We start from the raw sequence: 21,863 nt of genomic DNA, 5'->3' as shown, positions 1-21,863 counted from the left end.
GAGTCAAATGAGCTAAGTGGAGCTCACATCATTTCTCAAGCAAGCATACACAAGATGGAAGACCAATTGAAGACCAAGGCTAAAGAGAAGTTGAGGTTTACCTAGAATTCAATGTACATCTTTTCTCTTTAGATTTCTAAGTCAAGGCAAACTGTTTTAAAATAGTTTTCAAAAACACTTAAGAACTTAAATGGTTTAGTGAATGGTTATGTGATGGACCAAAATGTTGGGACCCTCATAACATTCCAAATTATCTTAGAAATTGAGTTCCAAAAGCCTAAAAACAAATAGCAACAAAAAGTATAAAAAGTCTGCTGTTTTTAAGCTTCTCGGAACTCCGAGAAATGGTCTAGTAGTATCTAGTCACTTTCTTGGAACTCCGAGAAATGGTCCAATAGAATTTTTTATCTTCTGGCCGTTCTCTCGGAACTCCTAGAATTTCTCGGAGCTCCGAGAATGTCACGACATCTTAGAAAATAACCGTTGGGATTTGAATTAAATTTTGGTTTTTGATAACAACACCCCCAAACGGTCATATTCTCTTGAGAAGCTATATATACACATTCAAGAGGATTATTTTCCTCTCTTGAATCATCTTGAAAAACCTCCTTAAGCTTTCAATCAAACTTGCAACCCATTTGAGCTTAAGAATTTGTTTTCTCCCCAAACTTGCCTTGCACTTGCAAATCAATTAAGTTTGGATCTAGGCTTTCAACTTGCAACCTACTTTGGAGAAGCATTCAAGAGACTACAACGAGCAGCAAGCTTTCAAGAGAAGCCAAGCTATTCATCTTCTTATCTTGTAAAGGTGGCTAGAGCACCTATCTTAATACCATAGGGAGCATCGCTTAGAACTCGGCGAAGAAGGAGAGTCAGTGTAAAGGTGTAAGGGCATCATCATTTAATATCTCTTAGAAGTGTAATCGCCTCGGAGCTGGGTATCGTGGAGGTCTCATAATAGTGGAAAACCTTAAGGACGATCTTAAGAAGAGTGGAGTAAGGCTTTGCCCGAACCACTATATATCGGTGTGTTCTTTCTTGTTCTTGCATTTTAAATAGGGCTGCAACTCGGGTCGGGCGGGTCGTGTTTTGGAGAACCCAACCCTACCCGAGAAATATCTCGGGTCGGGTTTTTTTTTGGAAAACCCACGATTCCCAAACCCGGCCCTACCCATGATAAATCTCGGGTCGGGTCAGGTCGGGTTTTTTCAGGTTGACGCAATTTTTTAAGGAAAATTCTTGTTTTGCAAGGCAACTCAACTCATAGAAGCAGAAATTACACTCACATTACACTTGAATCAAACAATGTTGTAATCGAACAATGTTGTAATTACAATCAAACAATGCTGAATCAAACACTTGAATCAACTCAACTCATCGAAGCAGAAATTACACTCACATACAATAACAGTGGGTGCGTGGGTTTTCACTTTTAACTTTTAACTAACAATAGAAAAAAATGTACATACTATAACTTATGTAACTCGGGTCGGGCCCCTTCAAACCCGGCTCGACCCGAGATTCATGCGGGCTTTTGAATGCTCAACCCGGCTCGACCCGAAACCCATGAAACCTGAACCTAACCCAGGCTATTTTCGGGTCGGGTAAAACCCGGCTCGAGTTGCAGCCCTAATTTTAAATTCTTTTTGGTTTGGCATTTCATTTTGTTTAATCTTATTTGCACTAACCAAAAATCTAATCAAGAGAAGATAAATCAAATTAAGTTCAATACATATTTTTTCAAAAGGCATAATTTAGTGTTAAAATCAATTCACCTCCCCTCTTGTTAATTTCAGTTACCAATTTACGAATGGGCTTATCAACTCCATAAAATTGCCCAATGGGTACTGGTATTTTTGGAAGGGGGTTTTCAAGTCTCTGGGTTGGGGTTATCCAGTATCAAAATGGGGTTACCAAATTTCAAATGAGCTTATCAAGTCCCTTATGAATACGTTTTTACTTCCTGTTTTTTTTCACTCGTTCATTTTCATGTTTTTTTCTTTCTACCGTACGATTCATCTTCCTCATCCTCCGTTGAAAGGGAGAAGGAGAAATGCAAAACCCTAAAACAAATGAAAAATAAAACCTAGATATTGAGAGAGAGATGGGAATGAACTTACGTTTTAAATTTTCGAGTTTTCCCACCTCCAATGGTGGCTAAATGATGAAGAGGATGACTGGTAAGGTGAAAAAAAACAAAGTTGAAAATGAAAAAGTAAAAAAAAAGAGGGAAAGAAGAGAGAAGAGGGAAAAGTGGAAAAGCAAAACGTGTTGCTTAGGAAAGGGGCATTTTCGTCCAGCTTTTAATGACAAGACCTCTTTTGTTCCTCGTGAATAATTTCTGAAAAGCATGGGTCCTGTTGATAATTCCACCTAATGTTTGTCCGCCATTGGTAATTGATCCTTCCCCTTTTTGTATTCGTAAAGGAAAGTGATCTACTTGCCGCCTTTTTACTTGGGACAGCCCCCTTTATGACTCCATTTTTACACTAGAGGGGTCTGTACTAAGTAAAACAAAGGGAGAATATATCATAAGTGGAAATACCTAAATTCAAGGTTCCGAAAATTAGCTCCTTAAATAAATAATATCACCTAAAAGCCCGGTCTAGGCAATCGATCGATCGTCTTTAGAATCTGAGAGAGAGAGAGAGAGAGAGAGAGAGAGAGAGGGACGAGGGTTTTACTTGTTTTTCTTCACGCAATCTAACCTATATCTGTGATGGCGAACAGCAATCTACCTCGGAGGATCATCAAGGTACCTTTGATTTTCTCCTCTCGATCCATCTCTGATATTTCCCGATCATCGGCTCTTCCAATTTTTGGGAAAATTTCCATCGAAGGATGAACTTTCAATCCTCTTTTTTGTTTTTTAAATTTCCCCCAAATTTTTTTTTTTTTTTTCATTCGGCACTGGTTTTTTTTTTTTTTTTTTTCTACGCTTGTTTCTTTTCCGTTCTAGGGTTTTCGATCTGGTTTTGATTTTTCATTTCCTGTTTATGTGATCAAATAGGAAACTCAACGGCTCTTGAGCGAACCAGGTACTCCTCTCCCTTTTCGTTTATCATCGTTTTGTGTCAATTTTTTCCTATAATCTTGTATTTTGTTTGGATTATGTTTTCTTTTGTTTGCTCTTCGTTTTTTTTTATTTTTTTTGTAAATCAGCGACTGTGCATTGATTGCGGAGGGTATGTGATCATGAATTTTTTTCGTAGTGACAGTTTTCCGGGAATTTTAAGGTTGTTTTTTTAGAGAATTAGGGTTTTTGTTTTTAGAGAATTAGGGTTTTTTTCCTTATGGTTTGTGATCCTTTGGTACAGCTCCTGGTATAAGTGCTTCTCCTTCAGAGGACAACATGCGTTACTTTAATGTTATGATTCTTGGACCGACACAGTCTCCATATGAAGGTAACAGACACTTAAGTGTATGCTTTATTGGAATTGAAAATCTCTGCCATTCTGCAACTTTTATGTTATTTTTATAGGAAAATATCTGTTATTCCATACCTTTGCTGCAATTAATGGAAGGACAACTTTAACCTTTGATCCGTGAAACCCATTGTGTATAGATTTTGGTTTAATTGGAAAATTGGTAGATATTTAATTTTAAAGAATATATGCACAAGGGAAGAGTAAAGTAATTCATATCATATAGTTCATTTGACGTCTTATCGTGCTGGAATTATTTGCAGTCATTGAGGACTTCTGAATTTTTGGAAGATGGGATGATGTCTTTAAATGGCTTTAGCTTACTGTGGGGTTGCGTTTTGGATCTACCTCTTGGGAGCCCTCTTCGTAGTCGATTGCTTGTGTCTATTCTTTCTCATGATTGCTTTTAATCAAATCTGCTAAATTGGAACCAGAGGCATGCCATTGATATAGGGATTTTAGACCTTTTAAATTAAAAGTTGTACGGCATAGAGTTTAGAATGAATTAACCTTGGTGGTGTCTTGCAAACATCTAATCCTAGAACTTGTATGTTGATCTAAAATCCCAGTTTTTTTTAAGCAGGTCGACCAAGCATTCATTGCAAATGAGTATATGGTAGTCAATGCACGTAGGCGTTTGTCATTTATCCATTAGTCTGTGCCTTCCATCACTGAATTTTAATCCGGATCGTATTTTCATATAAATAATTTTGACACTGACATTAAGAGCACGATGATTTGGTGATATGCTAACTAAAGCTTAGTAAAATTGACAGGAACGGGATGTTTTAGTTCTGAAATTTTAAAACAATTTTAAATAAAAAATAAAGAACTAGTGGGATTTACTTGGTAAAACATTTGCATTCTTACTTGAAACTTGAGGTTTCCATTTGAAGAAAGAATCAAAGATAAGAAAGCTTGCATTCTTACTTGGAACCTGAAGTTTCCATCTTAAGAAAGAATCAAAGGCAAGAAAGCATGCTTAGCCCTTACGAAAGAGATAATCATGTTAAGCTAAAGTTCCGAGTTGACATAAGCAGAAGTGAGGAAGTAATAGTTAACCTTGAAATGCTAGCTCATTGTTAACAATTCTTTTCATTATTTATGTAAGTTTTTTATTCCATGATGAAGTCTCTTGAGTTCCCATTTTCCCTTTTCTGAATAACAGTAAGTTTGGTCACTTCTGAATACAATATAGCATTTTCTTTTTAGCATAGTCACGATATTTCTTTTTTGCATAGTCACGATAAATTTATGTTTCAATTTCATTTCTATTCTTCATCCGTTTTTCTACATGCGTTAACAATTTGTTTTCCACCTTTTCTAGGAATATTTCTTTTAACATTTTTTTGTTGACCTTTCTAGGAATATTTCTTTTCAATTATCGATGAACTCCCTTCTATTCTAAATTTTTGTTCGTCATGCTGCTTATGAGTGTTATTCCAACTTTTTGTTTTTGATTGTTTGTATATTGGCCAAACTTTTTCTATGACTGCATCTAACAAATATTTTAAGTGGCTTTATGATTTTTTTGCGTACAAAATCTTTCACATATATACAAATCTTAACTTCGTATTGGTGCTATACAATATGTCTAATTTATTCCAGTCACTTTGAACCTTTCTTTTTTGGTGAATGGCTGGCAATTTAAATTTGCTTCTTCAGTTTCTCTCTTGATCCCGATTTATCACAACATGGATTTACTAAGGATGGTTCCGATCTATCTTATGCAACTTGTGATTAACCTTTCTATCTAACACTTATGGATTCAGCTATCATTTACCTGCTACAAACTATTGATTGGAATATTGGGAAATCGGAGTAAATAAATATATACTCTGAAATTTGGATGTTGCAATCGGGGCTTAGAGTTTCATGAGCATCAGGTCACATTCTGAGTTGTATTTATTTTAGTATTCAAACGAGGAGTTATCTACCTGGCTGCTACCCTATTGCTTGTTGTTTGGATTGATTCCATCCTAATGATCAACCATAGATCTACATGGCACATGTGTGTATGATCAGGCCATCAAGAGGCGACCCATATGGTCCTTGTCCCATGTCAGCCTAGCATCCGATTGGTAAGATTAAGGACTATGGAGATCATTTGCTTAGCTTCTATTGACGGGAAGTTAAATGTTGCCTTATAGATGATTCACCGGGTTTGCAAAGACTGAGGAAGACATTGTCTCTTATAGTTGATGTTAGGAAGTTCAAGAGAGGCTCATGATACCAATGAGAGCAAACAACCCAGCCAACCCAACTGCAAGTATTTGAGAAAGAATAGAAGACCCTCGTCACGGCGGCAGAAAGGACGACCCTTTATTACTGCAAGATGAAGAAATCAGAAATAAGAGAAGATGGGATGTGCAATGAAGCCGAGAGGGAACAAGGCATGGTAAGGCAAAGGAGGAAAGGAAATCACCACAGATGAGTGATTGGAAGTGATGCAAATGCCAGTTCATCAACTTCAGACGGAGGATCGCTTGTAGGCAGTTTGGAAAGATCTAGTCGGGCTTTGATCACAATATCCCTTTGAAGGTTCTTAAATCGTTGGTAGGAAACTCTTCTTTGACTTCAGAACCTTTTCCTCTGTTTCCATCATATATGCAAGCGCGGAACATGGCCGGAAACGAATCGACCTGGCCCCCTTTATGATTAGAGAACACATCTGCTAATTTAGATGAAGCTGAGTCCATTCAACGGATAAAGCCATTGAGCTATTTTCACAAATGTATACGGGGGCTGCTGGAGAATTGGTAGGTTGACATCACTTACAAATTTGGAATCGTGGCTCACCCACTCCAGTAGGGTAAGGGGGCTAGATCTAGATACACAAAGTAGACTCATTGGAGGTGATTATCACTTTACTGGATGATTTTAACAGAAACAACATCATTAGGCTGTCTGGGGATGACGATGTATGGAAGAACACGGATTGCAGGGATCACACATGGGGAGAAGGCGCGCCGTTCGATTCTCTTCCTTTCGGTGGTCCTATTGTTCGATGGAGATGACTGCAGAGGCACTCGCGGCTTCCTTGGGGTACATATGTCGTCCATCGCGTGTGGATTTGTATGGATTTTCGAATTCAAATTCGTTTACAATCGCTGGTTGTAACGAGGCGCTTCAGCTGAGGCCTGCAATACTGCCATGCTTAGCTTCCCATTTTAGGAATCCAGCTGATGTGGCGACTATGGTGATAGGCAAACAGGCGATAACGTGTGACGAGCAGGTTCTTGTTGTGAGCTACGTGGCCCCAGTGGGACCGACCTCAATTGCCTTTGGTGTTTTATCAAGTCTAACACATGGGGTTTGTCCTCCCCGGATTTTTTCTTTAACTGGCTTTCGGCCTAAAGCTTTTCAACCTGTTTATGTTTCCATTAGCGAACTCACAATTTTGGGATATTTTCACTGGTGTATGGAGTTCTCTGCAGTGAGGCACATTTACAGTCTTGATTCTTTATGCTCGATGCTTTTTCTATTATTATGTGATCACATTTCTGATTAGTCAAAAAAGCATCTCTGCGATCCTGATGTTCAAAGTTCAGTTATTAATAAGTTTTGTATTTTTAGCTTTCTTGGCTGAACCTTGTGATAAAAGAAAACTTGTTCATTTTCATTCAGTCCTTTACATGTTTTCTTGTGCTCTTGCTCTCAATGTTTTTTAACAGCAAAATTGGTGGCTATTCGCTTAGTACACATGCTTTGGCTTTTGATTAGTCATTTCTCTTGTGATTCATCTGGAAAGATTTCATACAGAAGATGCCTTCAACTGTTAGTTAAATATGATTGATACTAAGCATTTTTTAGCCAGCCGTTACATCACAGAGAATTTTATCATGAATGCGGTGAATTGAACTTTGATGGCTTCTTGTTCTACTTTCTTTTCGTAGTTATTTGCTGAGTGGGAAATTATTTAAACGACTTTCATTCCATATGTTATTTGATATGTGGGAAATATTACTTTCATAATAATATATTTGGGATAAATGAACGCATATAGTTGATGTATAATATATCATTAAAAAAAATAAGCAAACAAATATACAGTATACTGGATTTTGTTAATTTGAGTAATATTTTTTTTTATAGATTTTTCTGGTCAATATCTGATACAGTATGACCTTTCCCTGTTTCTTTGCAATATAGGAGGGGTTTTCAAATTGGAATTATTTTTGCCTGAAGAATATCCAATGGCTGCCCCAAAGGTATATAAATTGTTAATAGGAAAGTTCCTGGCATATTTGATTTTGTGGTTTAGGATTTTCATTTATTGTTGCACATTTAGTGAGCACCTGCCACTGACTTCAAATAGATATTTAGATGATTATGCTTAGGTCTTGTTTTGTCTTTGAATTTGAGCACATCAAATGGATCTGTCTGAAGTACTTTGCAGAAGGGGAGTCACACCATTGCTTCATGTGCATTTTCTGCCTCTATTTGAGAATGGAATGAAAATACCTTAGAGCTGTTTTCATCACATTTATGTATGGGGCAGTAGTATGTGCGTTCTTCCTGATAAACATGCGAACCTAGCAGGCCCTTACCTTTTAGAAACACAGATTCGATATTTCCATTGCATGTGAATGCTTAATTCATCTTTGCTTTTTTCTTTCACCAAATATAAAACCTATAGTACGGATCACCTTGGTTGCAATCTTTGCTTTACCTTGGTTAATAAAACATCACCATTTTCAAAAAAAAAAATATAAAACCTAAACTAGTGCAAGGAAGTGACTTTTATGTTTCCGCATCTAACTAATTTTTATTTTATGAAGTTTATTTTTCATATTATAACCAGAAATGCTCAAGGATGACTAGGATAGCATTAGCGGATTTGTTTTTGAAAACAGTGCGTTTCCAGAATATTTTTAGTGCTTTATTCAAATCTTTTCAATCATAATTGATTCATGTACTGATGCAGTGCATGATTGTGGATCCCCTGCACATGAAATTAAAGATGATAGGGGTCTAGATAGCTTCTTTTGGTCTAAAATTCAGGGGTTTGATGGCTCTTATTTATTTGAATTTTGGTCAACTTTAAGTTATTTTAAGGATTGCTTTAGGTAAACTGTAATTGATTTTAAGGATTAGTTCAGGTGGGTTTCACGTTGGATGTTATTTGAAAAATGTGAATAGTAAAATTAGAGCTAAATCTTTCTGTTCTATCATTTCAGAATCCCAATAGGTTTAGTCTAGCTCTTTTGTGACTGTTTTAGGGAGTGTTTTGTAGTTAAAAGTGTGTTAGAGGTCTGAGGTGTTTTGTATCTAAGGGAAAAAGTGTTTCGAAGGTGAGAGGGTGTATTTATGTAAAGCATTCCTTTTTGGGAGATTCTGATGAACTACAAGATTTTTAAGAGTGCAATTTGTCTTTGCTTTGCCGCTGGTTGTCACATTTCTAACAACATCTACTCTTGTTCTCTGTATTGTATTGTTGCTTTCTTTAGGTATTCCTTTTTTTTGGCTTGGTTTTCAATCTCTACATATATTGTTGTGAATTTCTATCTTGCTGGTCTCACGACAGGTTAACTCCTAGAATATGTGCCTAACCAAGAAACAAATAGGAAAAAAGGGTTTATGGAAGCAATACAGCAATTACAGTTTGTTAGAATTTTAGAAGTACTGTAAAACAAAGCATATTATCTCTATCTTGTAAAACATCACGATCTTGATGTTATGTGCATAAGAAACCATTTTGTGTGGCCCTTACATCTTCTAAATATTGTCCAGCATAGTCTTTGTTGCCATATATGGCATCTTATTTATGGAGATTTTTTCTTTAGAGCGATGATATTTTCACCCCCGCTGCAGTACGCACTCCCGACCCCCGACCCCCGACCCCCCCACGCCACCCACTCACCCACCCACCCCCCACCCAAACGTGATTTGATGTCAAAAAATGTTAAAGTTGCCCACTGTTCACGTCATAAGGGGAGCAAATACGTACTGCAGAGGGGGTGAAAATATCATCTCCCTTTATTGTAATGGACATTATGTCCATTGGCTTACATGCCATTTCTAAACTGTAATATATTAGACATCTGTGAAAGAAACATGGAATTCCTTCTACTCTTTCTATTTTGGTATCAGATTTGGCCCAATTGCTGCACTTATGGCTCATTATTTAAATTCTTGGAGATTACTCAAGCCTATCTTTCTAGCGAAATAGTGGTTGATGCTTGAGAAACAAAACATCAAACTCTAGCTGAGTATTCAAGGTTGGAATTTGGCTATTCTGTCTAGGGCTAGGGTTGATTTGAGTTTATATGAAAACTAAATCCAATCTCTTACTCTTGCATAGCAATATATAATCTTTTTTTTTTGTGAATGATATTGGAATAGAGAATCTATAGTTGTGGTTTAGGGTTAAAGTGAGTATTTGCTATTTGGGGCTGAAGTTTGGCTCTTTGGCTGATGGAACCGTGCCTCAGAGATGAATGCAGTTCCCTAAATCAATGTTGACATCAGTTCCCACTAACTTCTGTTAGACTTGCCCTAAGTCAAGCAGATCGCCTGGAAGTCGAGACATCAGAATTTCAATAAAAAATCATCTTTCACTCTACATTTCATCACTCCAAAAAAAAAAAAAAAACCTTCAATCCTTCCACTGTTGCCTCCCTTTCTATGTTCTTTTTGAATTTTTTCTTATGCATGGAAGACCATTTCAAAGTGTAAGGGGGAAAGTAAGAGAGAAGCAATCACCATTGTCTAAAACACTTGTAGAATACCATTAAAAAAACTATTTGAATTAACAAATACTGCATATTCTTCATGTATTTGTGGAAAGTTTAGATAGTGATGCACCTTTCGAAATTCAAATTTAGTTGAATTTTCGAGGATTGTGAAATTTAAGTCAGGTCAAGGACTGCCCCCACCCCCAGCAGAGTTGCCACTTTCTTTTGAATGATGGTGGCTAGGAAAATTAGTACTTGCTAGAGGCTATGAAGAAACTTCCGCTTTGCAAGTAGGGTGTCCTCTTTGTAAGGTAGCTGAGGAAACTCTTGATCACGTCTTCATTTCCCACTCGCACACACATGCCTTTTGGAGAGCTATTTTGGAAGCTTTTGCTACCTCATGCGATGCAAATATATATATATATATTCAAATTTTTTGAATGACACCCAGGACCTTGGTAGTAGAGAGTCTCCTCTACTTTCACTGTGTAAGTCGTGTCTATCATTTGCAGACCTATTGCGATATCCCTTGCTAGAGTTCCATTTCATGGTCGAAAAAAGAAAGACAGAAAAAAGCTATGATTTAGCTAACACTTTCAATTTATTGGTGACACATGTGTTGTGTCATGTTGAGACTGACACGCACTCCTTTCGACACTGGTATGGATGGAAGTGCCTGGCTTAACGTGGGTGACATGTTTTTGTACTGTGTCAAGCATGTGATTTCGTTCTATTATTGAAAATTGTATTTACATCTTTTATCATCAACTCTTTTTTTCTTTCTTTCTTTCTTTTTGAAATTGAACTGAGACAGAGGTAGCTAAGAATCTTCTTTTATTAACTCTTCTTTAATATTTGTTGTTATATCTCCTCCCCTAAACCTAATATCCTAAATAAACTCTTATTCCAATTTTATATTCATTGTATCCTATTGGACTGTCTTTCTCGCTGCATATTAGAGAATAAAGAGAAATAGATTAAATTTATGAATGCGCTGTTGTTTGATTATCTCATGTTTGTTATAGTTGTTCAATCCTAGGATTTATTAGTTTGTTAAATGAATACCATATTTATGTTGTTGTAAATTATGATGCTAACCAGTGATTTTCTATGTATATGTATATGAGCATGTCCCCATTTCTAGATTTTTAGGGATTGCCATGTGAGACACCTCGTCTCCGTGTCGACACTCGAAACACGAATCTGTCCAAAAATCATGATTATATATACATTTGTTTTTTTTTCTTTTGAAAATTATATGTACTTTTGTTTTAGCCGTGTCCCCATTTCAAAAATTTGGAGGGTTGCCATGTCTGACACTCTGTGTTGGTGTTGACAAGTGACACTTGTGTCCGTGTCTACAAATCATTGAAAAAAATATAGTTTTATTCTGTATATTGGTTCATATCTGTCCTAATGGGTCAACTCAATTTTTTTGGTCAACTGCTATCGCATCTCCGTACTTTGGGGTCTTTTTATTTGGATGTCTTCTTGAGCTAGTATGTTTTTTTTTTATTGAACCCCTGTCATTGCTTTGATTCTATTGATGCAAATCTGAGTAAATTACTTCATCCTGCTGTAGTTCTACTTATTTATGACCTATTTTGATGTTTGTTGATTCTATTGTGATTATAAATAGGTTCGCTTTCTCACCAAGATATACCATCCCAACATTGACAAGGTAAGTAGTTTTTTTCCCCTTTTAAAATTTTGTTTCCAGGGTAACGTCTTGTTTTTGTCTCTAAAAGGAAAGTTTTGATGTGGGCAGCTTGGAAGAATATGTCTTGATATTCTGAAAGACAAATGGAGTCCAGCTCTCCAGATCCGAACTGTATTGCTGAGGTAATAATGACTGCCCCCCTTCACGCTCTTTAAATGGGTAGTAAAATAATATAAGCAGAACAATAAATTGCCCATCCAGTAGACTGTCCTGGCTGTTGTTTCAAACACCACTGCATCATAGTTGATTTGCCTGAGTCGACACCCTTTTACCTTGGCTGAGTTGTTGACCTATTCCATGTTTTGCCTTATCAAGTCAATCAAAATTCCTTAGACTCTCCTGAGTTAATGACCTCGTCAACCAAGTACTCAACCACATCAATTGAGTATTGGGCCTCACCACACCGAGTTGACTAGGATTTTCTTTGGCTGCATTTGTGATTTGATACACGAATCCTCGATTTGAAAGAGAGAAGTGAAATTGGTTTTTTGAATGTCCTTAAATACCCTTAAAAAGAAGGCAAGTATCATATTGTTTTGAAGAATTTCAATCTCATATGTATAAGGGATCATTTCTCTTGCTCAGGTTTTCTAATCACCTACCTGAGATGTAGACAAGATGTTTTGGTATTTGTTAATAAGACGACTAATTCATATCATTGTCAAAGACAAACTAAGCTGACATTGCTGGAATTATTCTGTTTCTTGGCTTAGTATTCAAGCACTTCTCAGTGCTCCAAACCCAGATGACCCTCTTTCGGACAACATTGCAAAACATTGGAAGGCGAATGAAGCCGAAGCTGTGGAAACAGGTAATCGGAAAGATTTATGTATTGCGAATTCTCTGATTATACTATTTTAGTTTGCCGTTTTGTGCTTTTAGACTGCTTGTTTGGTTTCTTTTACAATGCTGACACCATATTTGGATGACACAGCGAAGGAATGGACACGTCTTCATGCCAGCGGGGAGTGATGTGGATTGCTACTTTTGCAAATAACATGTCTTCTACTGTGTCAGTTAAGTGGCTATTTTCCTGTTTTTACATGGAAATGGAAATCATGAATGTGGACTGTCAAAATTAATCCTCCCAAGCTATGCTGTTTCCATTTCCCTTATCTTAAGGTCTTTGTCTTCTTATCTGTATGATTAGATCATAGTGCGGGTCTCCCTTGTCTTATCTTTATCCTTACACTAAGCTTTGTTTGTGGACTCTTTTGTATGTGTTCCAAGGCTATTTTGTTTCACTTTTACTTCTGTTCGGGCCACCATCCTCATTTTATCACATTTCGAATGGGCACCAAATTATGTTTGTTTTTTCTTGACAATTAGAATAAAATTATTGCCATTATAAGCATCTTTTGGATGAAATGATTATAAGAGGGTTGTTCTCTACAGGGATAGGAATCCTGGGATAAGTTGTTCCTGTCCTGCTTAGATAATTTTATCCTCAAATGGCTTGTCCTTGCACCGATATTGATTTGGTAATATTTTGTCCAAGAACAAAGATTGATGCGAATGCAGGATAGCAAGTGTATCTAAGGATAAAAATAAAACCCATCTTGCTATCCTCATGGAGAAAAATCCCACGAAGGTAATGGTAATTTCTAGTTTGGCATTCCTCCTCAGTCCTAATCAAATGTGATGTTTGGAAAATGTGATTCGGGCCTTGGGGATAACGGCATTGCCCCCCCAAAGCACAAAATAATGACATTTTGTCCCTGGATTTGTCATGTGAAAATCATGTACTCTCTGTGTTTTGAGTGTTATTGTTGAACTGACATTAGGATTGGGGTTCAATATAAGGTAGGTTGTAGACCTTTTGGGTATCTTGTACTTGGTAATCTTTGCTTCTAGTTGTAGTGCTTGGATCTTTTTTGGCCCATGGGCGTTGTTACATACGGGGATGAATCATGTAAATCTTTTGTGCTTTTTTATCTAGTTTATCCATTTGTTTGCATTTTCTTTGGACCCCAGATAGTTTCTCAAGGCTGCATTTGGATATTAAATTGTAATTTTTCAAAACTGCAATAGTCTATATGTAATATCATAAAATTGTGTTGTTGGAATGTTTCGAAATATGCAATTAAAAAAACTGCAGAAATGAGATTTGATGGGTTATGGGCAGATAGCACCTTGATATCATATCGATCATACCCTCTGCTACGAGATTCAACTCTATGCTAACATTTGACTAACCATGGCCTCATGCATTGCATGTACGATATAAATTCGGCTATGATTTTTCGTGACTCGGGAAGAGAAAGTTATTTTTTCCATGACTTTGTCTGCGACTATTCCAAATGTGAAGCATGTTTTTGACTTGGGCTGCTAAAAGAGGTGAAATTAGCTGCACGTAATGGTGAACGGACATAGTTGCCACCCTTGATTTTTGATCCAACGGCAGTTGGGGCTTAGGGTTTGCGGTTTTGGATTTAGGAGTTCAGCTTTTGGGTTTTTAGTGGGTTTTGGTTTTCTCAACTATCAAGGGTTGCACCCCGATTACGTGCATGTACACTCCAAAAGAGAGTGTAGGTCTGAACCAGAAATTGATATGAGTTATCTAAGTCTTCAGGAACAGCCAAATTTGTTCTAAAATGAAAGGGAGCTCCTAGGCAAATGCCTAACAAGGCGCTTTGGCTTAGCTACTTGGGTGCATTTTTGTTGGCAGAATCAGGTGCCGGAAACAGCATCCTATTCCAGTATTTGGTTAAAAAAATAAATGGAAATCAGGGTTGAGAAATAACACTGTGATGGAATTAAAGGGAAAAAATACCGGAATCTTGTCTCACCCCTAGAGGTTGTGTTCTAATTCCGCCCTGACCATAATGAAATTTTTTATTTTATTTTTTTTCCATTCTGCTTCCAGGGTAATGGAAATAGAAATTGAAACGGACGATTCTGATTCCTCATTTTCTGGTTACACAAATAAATGGTTTAGATCACCCAAACAATGAATCCCCCGAGTTATTTTTGGGCTGCACTTTCATGCCGGGCCGTCCACCATATAAATTCTATGAGAAAATGTCACATGCACTTGTAAGTCCACCAGACACCATCACGTGAAAGCATGGGCAAATATAAATAGCTTCCAATACAAATTTATTAACATTAATTTAGTCCAAAAGTTACTTTTGATATAGGGGCAATGATAAATTCGCACCCCTATAACTTGAATTGACATTAGAAATAGTTAAAATCTGCCACATACCATCCTTTCTAGGGGTGCAAGTTTGGCCCTATCAGCCCTGGCACGCCCTGAGCTCGAACAGGGTCAGGGCTAGATTTTCCAACCCTAAGGGCGGGTCAAGGTTCATTTTTTTAGACCCTGACTCAGGTTGGGTCAGGTTCTGGGTTAATGCCTCGGGTCATCTGATCCGGCCCGACCCTAAGTTTTCTATTATAGAATTGAATCATCTGTGCATGTTTCTTTTGCTAATGTTTTTTATTATCTTGGATTGATGTTTCTTTAGATTATTATTATTAATTGTCGTCATGTTGTTGAATTCATATTGTCTTATTTTGTTCCTTTTCTTAGTTTATTGATCATATTTTTGGCACTCTTAATAGGTATTTGCACTAGGGTCAATCAGGGCCGGGCCGGGCCCGGCCCTGCTTAATCAGGGCCAATCAGGGCGGGCCAGGGCCGCACTGAGCCCTGTAGGGAGGGCAATGGGTTGAGGTTTTTCGGCCCTGACTCAGGGTCAGGGTGGGTCAGGGCCGAGATAATGGGATCCAGGGTTGGGCTAGGGTTTTGAAAAACCCGACTCTGTTGCAGCCCTAATCCTTTCAGTCCTTTGAAGGGGTGCGAATTTATCATCACCCTGAAATGATATTCTCCTCCTCCCCCACCCCCACCCAAAATCACTGAAACCGTTAAAGGGGGGGATTTTATCCCTTGGGGGGGGGGGGGATGTCAGCGCCCTTTATATATTGGAATGTTGAAAATGTTCTCCATGCTCACTATTTCTAAGTCAGAGACATCATCTTCATGTGTAGACTATTTTCAAAATTAAAATATATTGGAAGTACATCAGCACCTTTGCAGTCACAGATACATTGTAGATGGCCGTCCCAAGTAATGAAAGGGCGCATTTATCATTTCCCATTATTTTCCGACATGTTTATAATTTTCAATGTTCTCCCCTGTTGTTTTATAAACACTGCTTATAAAAAAACAATGTTTTCTACTGTTTTTTTTAATATATTGCATGAACATACTGCATTTTCAATAAAGTGCTGGCTGTTTTCTGTCAATGTAAAGTAATTTTCTATTGCCAGATGGGTTTTTCTTGTAATAGCATGTCTCAATTTAGAAGCTTCAAGCTTCTAGCTTTAAATTACTGAAAATAAGTAAAATGAAGTACATGTATTAAAGACAAGAGTTTAACATAAACACTCATTGGTCCAAAGTAAATATTCGAAGCCTACACTTCATTTGCTTGACAAACGGAGTCCAGACAAAAAAGAAGAGAGTACGAGTCTACGAGAACTTTATGACAGCTTGATGAGAGGAATTGGAGACTTTGATGAGAGTGTCAAGTACATGGACGAGCAAGCACTTGGAGGACTCTTCCTGTAAAAGAAACCAAGACACTTGCAATCCTTGCTACATTTCTGCCGACACTCAACTACCTTCATTGGCCCTTCTCCCTCCTCATCCTTGTTCATGAAGTGTTCAGCTCCAACCACTTTGTAGTAATCCACTTTCGCCTTACTGTTACACTGTGGGAGCTTTGGTGGAGCGCAACTAGGGCTCCACCCCAAAAAGCCCTGGGGACTAGGACAAACCACACATTTGTTATCCTCACAAACCCCAAATGAACCACACCTTTAAGGCAAACCACACTCGCTTTCCGACCAATCTCTAGATAAGAGTGTGTGAAGGTCGTCTCCCATGGATTCCTATCAACATGGAGGAGGAGGTTACTGTAGATTTTTAGGTTAACATCCGATTCCACTCGAAGCATGGACATCGTACTGTTGAATTTGGGTGTGCTTAAAAATAAAGTATAAGGCAAGGGATTGTTAGCTTCCTTGCACTCCAGCCCCAGCGTGTCCATTGCAGGGGAACTATTAAACGCCACATATGTTATGTTGACCCTATCTAAACCATGAAACATGTCTGGATAATAGAGCAGAGGCTTTGGTGAATTGGGAGTTTTAACATACATAACAAGTCAGATTCCAAGACCAAGTTATAGGGCCCCTCAGAGCCATCTGAATCGGACACTCGGCTCACGAGCTTTGTGGGTCCTGTGAGACGAAGAAGCTGACCCACTAAAAGTGTATTAGTTGGATGGTCGAAGCTCTGCCAGATGAATTTACCTCGTCCATCATGGAGGACTAAGTTGCCATTGGGGAGTATTTTAAACCCAACAATGCCCAGTTTGCCAAACCACTCGGTCATCAACATCCGCGAGGACTAGATTTCCATCAGAGCCGAAGGTGCGTCTTTGGATGCACCTTTGCATATATCTGGGATGCTACTTTTGGTTTATTATATTCAATAATGTTGTGCGTCTTTGGATGCCTAAAAAATTATTTGCATATATCTTATATATGCACATGCTTGTGAAGTTCAATATGATTATTTAGCATATGTGGTTATACACCCAGTAATTGGTAATTGGTAATTGGTGTATAAGCAATATGTACCTAGCAAGCCGTGGTGGAGCTCATCATCTGTCAGCCAGACAACTCACAGTTCGTTTTTAAACCTGGAATTGTGCACTGAGGCCCCAGGATTTGAGAAACCGATCTACTTAAATTTTATTAATACTTAAACGAGCGATATTAAGAGCCACAGTTAGATGTAAGCTCGCTCCAAATGCATATAGGAACTGTATTACTGCACAAGTAGAGTTTTAGATATATATAAGATATTTGTTTCACATTTTATTAACATGACCACATTTTTTTAAAACTGTTTTTTTTTTCAACTAATTTTTTTTTCTGTCAGTCTATTTTTATCTTTTTTTTTTTTTTTGAAATACAAGCATTTTAAGCACGTCTTTTTGGCTTGACCTTTTTTCTGCATCATACGATTCGCTAACCAGAGTTATATTTTGATGGCTCGAGATTGGGGAATCCGAGCCCTCGGGAATAGGAGTTGTTCTAAGAGATGAGAACAACAGCACAAAGTGGGCCTTCTCAGCTCCAATTGGTTTCAAGGACTCGAATGAAGCGGAAGTGAGAACAATTCACCAAAGATCAAAATGGTGTCAAATAGAGAGATGGACAATCTTATAGTGGAGGGTGACTCTCTCAATGTCATTAGATGGTTGGAAGGCCTATCTCCTCACCCTTGGAGATTTTCAAAGCTCATTGATTTGATCATGGACCAGGTAAAGGGCCACTTGGTTCGATTTAATCACGTTAGGAGGTCGGCAAATGGAGAGGTGGATCGTCTTGCCCGTGAAGTAGTGGCTAGAGGGACGTTAGAAATATTTGACTTTCTTCCCCCTTGAGAAGTAGTGTCTTTGTTTGTCTTTTTCCTTTCTTTTGTTCGCGCTATCTTGCCTCAGCTACTGCCTTGGTTGTGCATGTCCATTATAATAAAATCTCACCATTTAAAAAAAAAAAAAAAAACTACAGTCTCATTATAGTCTATATCAAGATTCGTTGTACCGAAATCAATCTTTCCAATATTGAGAAGGACTGGGGCTAAATATAAAAAGATTATTGGGCTGACATCGGTCATTATAGACCCTCTTATGCAGTTACTTAGTCCCAAAGGGGCAGGGAAAACTAGTATTGGTAAAAACTAGTATTGGTAACTGGAAGTGTATTAAAGTGAAATCAGGATACATTTATTGAAGACAAGAATTTAATGTAAACCCTCATTGATCCAAAAGTAAATATTAAGCTGACACCATTTTTACTTGACAAACTGAATCCAGACCAAAGGAGAGAGGTATGGGTCTACTTTGTGAACTTGATGAATGCTATATGAGAGGAATTGGAGACTTTTGTAAGAGTATCAAGGACAGGGACAAGCAAGCACTTGGAGGACTCCACCCTATAGAAGAAACCAACACACTTGCAATCCTTGCTACATTTCTCCCTACACTCCACCACCTTCATCGGTCCTTCAGCTTCCTCATATTTGTTCAGGAAGTGTTCTGCTCCCACCACTTTGTAGTAATTCACATTCGCTCCGTTGTTACATGGAGGGAGCTTCGGAGGAGCGCAACTGGTGCTCCATCCCAACAAGCCTTTGGGACTAGGGCAAGCCACACACTGGTTATCCTCACAAACCCCAAATGATCCACACCTTGAAGGCAAACCACACTCGCTCTCGCGCCCATCTCTAGAGAAGAGTGTGAAGGTCGTCTCCCATGGACGCCAATCAACATGGATGTCGTTAGTATAGATTTTGAGGTTACCATCCGATTCCAATCGAAGCATCGACAGCGAGCTGTTGTATCTGGGTCCGCTTAAAATTAAAGTCGAAGGCAAGGGATTGTTATCTTCTTTGTACTCCAGCCCCAGCTGGTATGAGTAATTGTCCATCGTTGCAGGGGAACTCGTAAAGGCCACATACGTCAAGTTGCCCTGTTCTACACCATGGAACATGTCTGGATAATAGAGCAAAGGCTTTGGTGAATTGGGGGTTTTAACATACATGGCAAGTCTGTTGGATTCCAAGACCATGCTATATGCCCTCTCAGAGCCATCTGAATTGGACATACGGCTGATGAGCTCTGTGGGTCCCGCTGAACGAAGGACCTGACCCACCAAAAGTGTATCAGTTGGGTGGTCGAAGCTCTGCCAAATGAATTTACCTCGTTGATCATAGAGGACTAAGTTGCCATTGGGGAGCATTCGACACCCAACAACACCCTTGTTGGCCGTTCCAGTTTGCCAAACTACCTGGCTGTCAGCATCTGCGAGGACTAGATTTCCATCAGAGCCGAAGGTAAGAGTGGCATTTTCTCGAACTGGGTTGCCACGGTTGGCTTCCCAAACCCAGTGCATAGATGGGTCATTAAAAGTGCCACCCATTCTTATGGCAAGGGTGAAGGCATTGGGTAAGATGTTGTAGAAGCAAAGTGTGAAGGGGAAGGTGTAGATGTCCGTGAAACGATAGTTGGCTCCATATTCTACTTTATAAGGATCGTCGCTAGGGTTCGGCTGGTTGATGAATTTGAATGTGTTCGAGGGAGGAACAGTAGCTTTAGCAATAGCAAAGATAGAGAAGAGAAGGAAACAGAGGGCAGGTGACAGTAGAGATGAAGAGGAAACAGAGGCAGCCATGATGGTTTAATGTTTAGCTACCAATGTGATGTGGAGATTGGAGGGGAAGCCATGTTTCCCCATATATATAGGAGACATGGAAGTCTTGTCATCTTCAAGGAAGTCTCTTTTGAAGGCTAAGGATGGTCCTTTGGGTTTATTATATTCAATAATGTTGTGCCTCTTTGGATGCCTTAAAAATAACTTGCATATATCTTATATGCACATGCTTTTGAAGTTCAAATGATTATTTGATAAAAAAAAATGATACAGTTAATGGATTACAGCGAGGGTTTGCTGTTCAATTCATAACAAAAAATTCATTTGGATTATAAAATCATCAACTTTATCACCGAGTTGAATAGAAAAAACTGACATGTTTATGTTTTCTTAAGCAAATGGAATCATCCAATCAATGGCATAAGCGGTTATACACCCATTAATTGGTGTATACTCAATATGTACCTAGCCTGTTGTGATTTCACTCGATCAGAGAACTGGGTCCACCTCAAATTAGGTAGTTGTCTGTAGACCTGGCAAACGGGTGGGTCGGGCCGGGTCAACCCGCGGGTGATGCGGGTGCGGGTCACACAGGTCGGGTGAGGAAATGACCCGCATTTTTGCGGGTCAGAATTTAGGTGACCCGCGCGGCCCGCGGGTCACCCGCAAATTCAAACAGTTGCTTATTTTGGGAAATGTTATCACTAGATTTTGATGAGGGCGGTATGGCTGGCACCGTGGGATGATCCAAACCGTCCATTAGATGGCCCACATGCTAAATAGGTGTTGCCCCAAAAATCATTTCAATAGGTTGATCCTAACCCTCCGATCTATAGAGGGTTAGGATCAAGTGATCAACCCTCTAACATTCAAATCAGAGGGTTGGGATCAACCTATGGTGCTAGCCATAACCTATTCAGGCATCAAACCCTTAAAAAATAGATTAGCATGACAAAATCACCATCCTTGGCATTAGAAAAAAAATCCATCTAACTAGATTAGCATAACAAAATCACCACCCTTAAAAAAGCGGGTGCCTGCGGGTTGACCCGACCCGACCCTCGTTTTTGCGGGTTGGGTCACACGTGGGTTAGTTTTGACGGGTCACTAAAACTCAGACCCGTGCCCGCAAATTTGCGGGTGGGTCGGGTCGACCAGCGGGCACGGGTCGCGTTTGCCAGGTCTAGTTGTCTGACTCAACAAGAAGGCCCTTGCTTGAGCAGGTGGTGGAGCCCATCATTTGGTTACAGTTACATCTTCATTTAAAGATGACACACTACACCATTCAATTGTCAGCCTGAAGAGCCACAGTTTTTTTTTAATCCGGATTTGTGCACTAAGGCTCCGGGGTGGACCTGGAAATTTTATTAATACTTAAAAGAGTGATGCATTGGCTTTGACAAACCTATCTAGGCGGGACTCAAATCTAATCTAAAACAGATCCACACACAGTAATATGCAAAGAAGATCCAAATGCATATAAGAAGTACAAACATAGAGTTTTCTTCCTGTCAGGTGGTGAAGAGCCATGTTTAGATTCATCTGTCCATATGAACACTCCATGATATTTTCAGAAGTATTAAAACGTTTTAATTATTTATGAATAATTTAGTTAGTAAGACGAATGATAGGTTTTTCTTTTAGATTTTTCAATTAACATTTTTTTCCTGTATTGTTGGATATTATTTAAACCTGAAATATTTTCCAAACATTGCAGTTACAAGCTTCTAAAATTTTAGGCCATTTTTAGCTGGGAAGTGTGTCAAAAAGTTTCAGTTATACAGTTTAATGGGGTCTCTTCAAATT

At 38.6% G+C, this 21,863-nt stretch overlaps 1 protein-coding gene and 2 pseudogenes across 1 annotated transcript; 1 reads left to right on the top strand and 2 right to left on the bottom strand.

Moving 5' to 3' along the window:
• The first annotated feature begins 2,597 nt into the window (after nt 1-2,597).
• On the top strand, nt 2,598-13,076 carry LOC143860263 (ubiquitin-conjugating enzyme E2 36). The gene is made up of 8 exons (XM_077370832.1): nt 2,598-2,755; nt 3,011-3,038; nt 3,318-3,404; nt 7,578-7,636; nt 11,742-11,783; nt 11,871-11,944; nt 12,536-12,633; nt 12,757-13,076. The coding sequence occupies exons 1-8, from the start codon at nt 2,720-2,722 to the stop codon at nt 12,792-12,794; spliced, it is 462 nt and encodes a 153-aa protein (XP_077226947.1). The 5' UTR covers nt 2,598-2,719; the 3' UTR covers nt 12,795-13,076.
• A 3,048-nt stretch (nt 13,077-16,124) lies between these two features.
• On the bottom strand, nt 16,125-17,293 carry LOC143860312 (EP1-like glycoprotein 4 pseudogene; annotated as a pseudogene).
• A 1,307-nt stretch (nt 17,294-18,600) lies between these two features.
• Nucleotides 18,601-20,171, bottom strand: LOC143862158 (epidermis-specific secreted glycoprotein EP1 pseudogene; annotated as a pseudogene).
• Nucleotides 20,172-21,863: the final 1,692 nt, after the last annotated feature.

Source organism: Tasmannia lanceolata, unplaced genomic scaffold, assembly GCF_043159265.1.
Source record: "Tasmannia lanceolata isolate RefF3 unplaced genomic scaffold, GAP_Taslan_0.1 ptg000037l, whole genome shotgun sequence".
NCBI classification, from domain to species: domain Eukaryota; kingdom Viridiplantae; phylum Streptophyta; class Magnoliopsida; order Canellales; family Winteraceae; genus Tasmannia; species Tasmannia lanceolata.
The sequence above is the reverse complement of the archived record's forward strand: the minus strand, read 5'-3'. Positions and strand labels throughout refer to the sequence as shown.

Bases quoted from the DNA above. Each gene is read 5' to 3' on its own strand.
- LOC143860263 (XM_077370832.1), top strand. From the start codon at position 2,720: ATGGCGAACAGCAATCTACCTCGGAGGATCATCAAG. The intron at 2,756-3,010 runs GTACCTTTGATT...GTGATCAAATAG, and splicing joins TACCTCGGAGGATCATCAAG to GAAACTCAACGGCTCTTGAG. The intron at 11,784-11,870 runs GTAAGTAGTTTT...TGATGTGGGCAG, and splicing joins ACCATCCCAACATTGACAAG to CTTGGAAGAATATGTCTTGA.